A 7473-nucleotide genomic window follows, 5' to 3' on the forward strand; every position below is an offset into this window, starting at 1 on the left:
TTATTAATATTCGTAAATGTAAAAGTACATTAAATTTCATTAATATGTACATTAATAATTATTTCAATTACGATTAATTAAATGTCATTTATATCCGTAAATGAAAAGTATATTAAGTTTCATTACACTTAATTTTTAAGTTACTGTAAACTTAAATCTCATTAACATGTGCATTAATAGTCCTTTCAATTACAGAGAAATTAAACTTCATTCACCAACGTACATTAAAAGTTAATGAAATTTAAGAACATTTCTAACAGTGTAGTGTCATAAATTAGTTTTCTTTACAGAATAGGATATATCTTTATTTATAGAATAGGAATGTTGGCATTATTGCCTACTATGTCAGTTTTAGAGCCCATTTTGTCAGACGCTCATTTGTGCATAAGTTACGAAAAACTTAATTATTGCAAAATTGCAAACAGTATTATAAAAATTGATTATATTATCTGATAGAAGATACTTTTTACTTTGTATTTATGTTTTTGAAGTTGTATTTTTACCTTTTGTTTAAGAAATATTGTCTAAAAACAAAGTGATATGTCGGTATCGGTGACCTTCCTCTACATGTATTTACTTTAATAACAACTAATACTAGTTGATGATAATAATACGCACGAGTTTACAATTTACATTACGCGTATCAGATGAATAATAAATATTAAGCGCGCGCGCACACACACACACACACACACACAAACACACACATGTGAATGTCTTTAAAAATATTTCTCTTGCGTGACTTTGCGATCATATACTGATATTATCACGCGCAAAATTCATTACTAATGAACTTTAATTAAAAATTATTTTATTATAAATATTTTTTACTTTCTTTGTATTGATATATTTTTTTATGGTGAAGATGTTTTTTCCGTTTTGTTTTAACTATGAATCGATATAGCATTGTTACCTAGCGTTTTTTAATGACGTATGACGTAATTCGTCATAAAAAAAAGAAAATAATTAATAATTTATATGTCGTTGTTATTTAAATTTAATATGTATGTGACAGTCGCCAAATAGAATATTACATTAATCTTAATTGGTATTCGTTCCGAAATTTTCTGAACTGGTATTCATAAGTCTATTGCATTTTAAATTAATATATCTTTGCTTGAAGTTAATGTATTGGATTGTCGGAAAAGTCATGACGTATTTTTGTCACATTTTTAATTTAAATTTATATAAATTCTACATTCTGCAATTATACCATTCGATAGAGCAAAGTTTCAGCTTTAAGAATCTGTTTTAATAATTACTTCAAGATGTTTTTTAACGGAGTTATGAGCAATTAAAATCAAAATACTCCTTTTATTTAATCCGCGATTACTCAGTAACAAAAAATCGTAGAAATATTTAAAAAAAACGATTTTGCAGGGAAAGCTGCAAACTTTTGCGATAGATAGTCGAAATTGTTCTCAAAATTTTTTTAGGCATATTACAAATCTACAAAGTGAAAAGAAAATTTTTCACTTTTTTTAGCTGATAGTCTTCTGTATGTAAAAATTACCAAACTCGCATAAACTCAAAAAATATATAAGCTTTTGAAAATAAAGACTTCATACTTCAAAATGTTTTTTAAAATTTAAATTGCGGTCATTTTTAACGAAGATATTCTATATACAATTTTGAGCTGAAAAATGCGTCGTGACTTTTCCGACAACTCAATAATTAAACGATTTTTTATTCATGTGAAAAAAAAATTTGAGGAATAAATGTTATGTAACTTAAAATTGTGTAATGTTGTGAAAAATATTTGTTATAAACTATTTTTCACAGTATAATTGAAAGAAGTGAGTCTTCGCAAATACTGATTTGGTTTCAAATACTTTTTACATTTACATGGTATCAATAGAGTAGATTATCATAGAAATTTCAGTCTTCGCCAGTTCTGTCGTTAAATAATTCTTTTGAACGTATGCAATATTTTCACGCATAAGTGATTCGTTTTTAAAAATTTATTAATTTTTAAAAAATAATTATTTCTTACCGATTTTTATTGGTCGCATTTGGCCATGGATACGTGTTGTCACTAATAAAATTAATGCAATCGAAACCAGAGACCGTCGTGGATCCATTTTAATAAATAATATGTAAAACACAAAGACGAATTTATTCAATGAAATATATTGCGCGTGTTAATTAAGACATAAATAGTATAATACAATGCGATGTCAAATATGCGTATGCATTTGTCCGTCACGCTTCGTATACTGCAATATTCTAAATAATTAACATATAAGAGCTAGAAACGTATTGACCGATTAATTTCATTTTTTTTATCATACGTAGGTAATTCTTGCTTTTCTTCCTGTGGACATTTGTTATTTCTTTGTTTTTTTAGCTTTTTTTAAGTTTTAACAATTGTTAAGTGGATAATGATGTCAGCAGCATCATTATCCAATCCACGATGCAGTTTATAATAATTGTAATATTATTATTTCAGTTTCAGTTTATAATTGTTTTAAGTTTTCTGGTTGTAAGCGAGGTGCAATTTATATAAATGAAGATGTATTTAAGATTTACATTTAAAAATACTATTAGACATTTCTCAAAATCTTACCTCGATTGTATTGCCATTTTTTAACTTATTTCATTTATAAAGTTTTATTTTTATTTTTATTTGAATACATGCTTACAATACAGAATGCTCTAAAATATATATCAAGTTCTCTTTACCTTCGGAAATGAAAATTGTTATATATACTTGAGAATTTACAATGTAACATCATACTTAGTACATATTTTCAATAACGATTTATTATCTGTCACAATTATAGATCGTTATCGAAAATATGTGTTAAGTATAATTACATTCACATACACATTTATCAGGTAATTCCAATTTCTGCTTTGTATACTTCCTCTTGTCAACGCGTTTCCGTATCAGTAATTTTTATTTTTATTTTTTAGACAAATGTCCGAAGCGAGTCTTAATATCTGTAAGACGTTATAAGGACAATGTTTTTAAGACGCCATAAAGATCAGTCTGTAAAACGTCGTAAGTCTGTAAGATCTCTTAAGGATAATGTCTTTAGGACGTCATAAATCGATGCCATAAATAAGACATCTTGAAGACATCATATAGATGTCATTCTGATACTTTCAAAAAATGTCTCATGAATTTCAAGACGTCTTTATGATGTCTTATAAGACGTCTCAATGTTTTCTGGGATGTTTTCAGTGAGGACCTCTTGAACGATTTGGTTGAAGTTTGAATATCTACAGTCGATGAAGCAAATCCCATTTCTGCTTGTCGGCGAATTGTACTCGTGCGAAATGTTGTAAAAGATTTTACAAGGTGGCACCGTTAACATTTTAAAATAATATTACAAGAGAGAGAGAGAGAGAGAGAGAGAGAGAGAGAGAGAGAGAGAGAGAGAGAGAGAGAGAGAGCACTATCTATAAAAATAGATATGTCCGGTTCACGCCATCACACATTTTGGCTTAGCGAATTTATAAATTCCTCCCTCCCTCTCCATGCCTAATACACTGAAGATCTTTACAAACATCTACATATTATATACACTGTAAAAAAAGATGGAGGAATTCAACTCGAATTGAGGTAAACCAACTTAATCTCAGAGTTCAATACGGCGAACTAACTGTCGGATTGCACCAAGAAAAATTTTAACTTCCTTTAACATCTTCCTTGTGTTAAATAAACATTAAATTTAGTTCTATAAAATATTTAAGTAGTTGACTAAACTATTATTGATAGTAACAGAACATAATTGTATCGTCAATTAAAATAATTTTATGAGCGCGATGAAATAAATCTGCAATAGAATAGATTGATTTTAACATTTGATTGGACTATTCTACAAAGTAACGAGAACTCAATAAATTGTTGATAAAAACAATTTTGAGGTAATCTCTACTTTATCTTCGAGTGAAGTAGATTTAATAATTTATCTAGTAGAACAATTCATAAAATTTATTCGATCTCGTTATTTTGTAAAATGATTTAATTGATAATTAAAAGCTTCTATCATATAGATCGATTGAACTGCCTTGAAAAAAATGTTTGTCGCCATGATGTGGCAAGAAGTGTATGAAAAGATCAATTGACCATCCTCGCTTTATACAGGTAGACATCGAATCTTTCTTACGAGTACACACGCCATCTGTTAATAGTTCCACAAAACGCTCCCTTGTTCTAAACCAAAAAGTGGAGTATCGTTAATATTTTATTAAATTCCTATTACTTTTAAGTCGTGTTACTTTTACATTATATTCATGTTCTTTTACTACCAATAATGGTTCATTCAACTTTATAAATACGCTTATGATTATGCCGTCTCATAATTGAATTACGTAAATAATTAGTTCAATTTACTTTTCTGTATGATTGATTTGATCTCCATGAAGAGATAGATTTATTAGAATTACGCAGTTAAATCACCCTTGCATTAGTTGAATGAATTTCAAATATTATTACATTAACCTTATTTCAGATCGGTTAATCATATACTTTGATTAAATTTTTGAGTTCAATTAACTATGTGAAGTTATTCATCTAACTAGAGTAATTATATATCTAACTAGGCTTTTATTCTTCTTGACTTGATTATACTTCACTTAACTCAAATCGCGCAACTCTCAGATTTAGTTGTGTCGATTCTGAGTATTTTTTACAGTGTATGTATGGTTTTGAATATTAATATTTTGCAGATATTATTTGCATATAAAAATTATATTTATTATACTTTATACAAAAAAGATTATCAAATTAAGATTGGACAGTTTAAGACATTGTATTTAGATTGCAATCCACTTTCATGATCTGAATATTTCTTATGACGAATTATTTTATCAATAAAGAGTTAATTGCAATGAGTATGTTTTTATTTAATGAAAAATATATTTATAACGAACTTTGATCTCTTCTTTTTTTTTATAAAAAAGTTAAGCAATGAAACATACCTAAGTACATCTCTAGCAATATGTTCACGAAACAATACGCACTGCGTCGCTGCAATCTATGCTTCGGTTGTTTGTCGAGTGTATAAACATCGCGAAATATACAAATGTATGTAGGGTGTACCATTTGTCTTGGTAGCTAAGCAAGCACGACGACGTCGTTGGATGTCGGTGTCTTCGAGCGGAACGATATTCGCGGTTGTGGACAGGGGATACCGTTGGTGTCGCCTGTCCACGGACGGATTCCATTTAGCTTCTCGACGATGGAGAGGAGATTATACGTGGTCTTTAAACGGCAACCTTAGCGAGTAAGCAATTGGACAGTCGGGTAGAGTATAAAGCAAACGAGCGGCATAATCATTCAACCGCGCATTAAACAGCGAGAAATGCGGGCCGATATAATCTGAAACCCACAAATTTCTTCCTGTATTTAGATATTTTGTTATTTATACACAAAAGAATCAGTGAAGTCCTATAAACCAAGCTGGACTTCTTAAACAAATATCGAAGAAAGAGTTCGCGCCATGTTATGACATTCTGTTTTTTTTTTGTTAATTGCAAACATACATATATTACTGTTTGCTTTTTATTAGTTACAAGGAATGCAAATTTTAGACTTGTTTTAACTAGGGCTCGGACAAAAGATTCGAACATGTTGAATGTTCGATCTATTCGAATAGTTCGAAGTTGAAAAAAATGAGCATCTAATTCGAATATTTCGGACAGTTCGAACAGTTCGAACTTAAGCAGTGATCAGTATGAAATGTCAATTCGTTATGTCTGAAGTTCGGACGGTTTGGACAGTAAACAAATGTAGTATGCCTTGGAAACAAAAGAGCAGTTTTTCACGAGACTTGAATATACAAACATTAGAAAAATGTCAAAAAGAAAAAGTCACGTGTGGGAATATTAATATTAATATTTATTTTTGCAATTTCTTATAGTTTAATATTTTAAAGTGCACTTAAAATCCGTTGTGCACAAGCCAACGTAAAGATTTACTCGTACAATTAGCATATTAGTTTATTAGAAATAATTTTTTTCGTTTTTACTACATTCAAACGTCTTTTTTACATCAAAAAAAAATTTTCGATTTTTTCAACCCGTCACATTAGGAAAGTTATTACACATGTGGAATAACGTCACAATATATATAACTGAATGTAATTGAATGTGCATATTAAATTTAAATAAAATTCCTATATTTATTGATATCGTCCTACAAATATCCTGAGCCATCCTGGACATATTCAGGTTGATTACGACTTGTGATGTCTGAGTTCGAAATGTAATAAATTTGAATTTTCAGCTCTGAAGTGGGTTAAAATAGTTCGAACATACATTTAGTCCGAACTATTTAACGTTCGAACTTGAGATTCGAACTGTTCGAAACGTTCGAAACAAACTGTCAAATCGTCTGATGTTTCCGAGCACTAGTTTTAACATTGTAAGAATCTGCATGGTTTTTACATGTATTTAACGACATGTTTTGACATACCGAGATATAAAATAAGTGAAGGATGGATGGAATAGTTACACACGCGAATATAGCGGATGTAGTGATTTTTCCAAACAAGGAAACTCATATAATAGTATTTTGTTGCTGAAAATAAAAAATTAGTAACTTTAACATTTGTACAATTAATGTAATATACTTCGCAATCTTATACGTATGTATGTATCGTAATTAGTTTGTTATCTACTAACTGCTTCTATTTCTTAGATTGTGTATGCAATTAAAACTGACGCCGATGTTGATAGAGTCATTTTATTTTTGTAGTATCTGAAAGAATGCGGTACATCATTATCGTACATTATAGTTCGCGGTTTTAATCATTGCGATACACAATTTAATCATGCACTTCCTAGGTCGCGTGGGCGTCCGCATCGTAAATAATTATCGCAATAAATAGCTCCTTCCACAAATTACTGCTTTTTATGCAGGAAGAAAAAGGGAGAAGGGATTAATATTTACGATTTTATATTGATTTACTATACGGCGTTGGTTGTATCGGGCGTAAAGTTAGCACTGTAAGCCTTAAGTTAGCGGAAATTGTTAATTCTTAGTACCGACCGGCCCCGTATTAGCATTGATTACAGTAGTTTCAGTAATAACTGAGCTTAGAGATAGGAGCATCAATGAACACCGGCCGATGGAGTACATTGCATCTACTATTTAACGCAAAGTTGAAAATCTTCTAACGTCATTTATATGCGCCATTTTTCTAGCGTGATATAATATGCTAAAAATATAAAAATCTGGAAAAGATATAGGATAAACTCGGGTATGATGGCCATAGTTTTTTAAAATGCAAAAAACATACAATTATTCTTGTTACTTTTTAACAATATTTGGGATATTACTTTCACTGAAGCTTAAAGTAACAAATACTATCGGAATTAAAGAGAAAATACTTAACAGAACTTTAATTTTATCAAAATATTACTAAGTATGCACTGGCCATCTTATCTGATTTTTAGGGAAAAGATGGCCATGATATTAAGAAAGATAGCCATAGTATTTATAAATAAATAGTGAAAATAAAA

At 29.7% G+C, this 7473-nt stretch overlaps 1 protein-coding gene across 1 annotated transcript in view; it reads right to left on the minus strand.

Moving 5' to 3' along the window:
* LOC108764960 (glutamate receptor ionotropic, kainate 2-like) overlaps window positions 1-2081 on the minus strand; it is a 16156-nt gene extending 14075 nt beyond the window's left edge. Inside the window, exon 1 of the mRNA XM_018513398.1 lies at window positions 1994-2081. Coding sequence (XP_018368900.1) covers window positions 1994-2081 — 88 coding nt within the window. The remainder of the gene's footprint in view (window positions 1-1993) is intronic.
* Window positions 2082-7473: the final 5392 nt, after the last annotated feature.

This window comes from Trachymyrmex cornetzi, unplaced genomic scaffold, assembly GCF_001594075.2.
Source record: "Trachymyrmex cornetzi isolate Tcor2-1 unplaced genomic scaffold, Tcor1.1 scaffold468, whole genome shotgun sequence".
NCBI classification, from domain to species: Eukaryota; Metazoa; Arthropoda; class Insecta; order Hymenoptera; family Formicidae; genus Trachymyrmex; species Trachymyrmex cornetzi.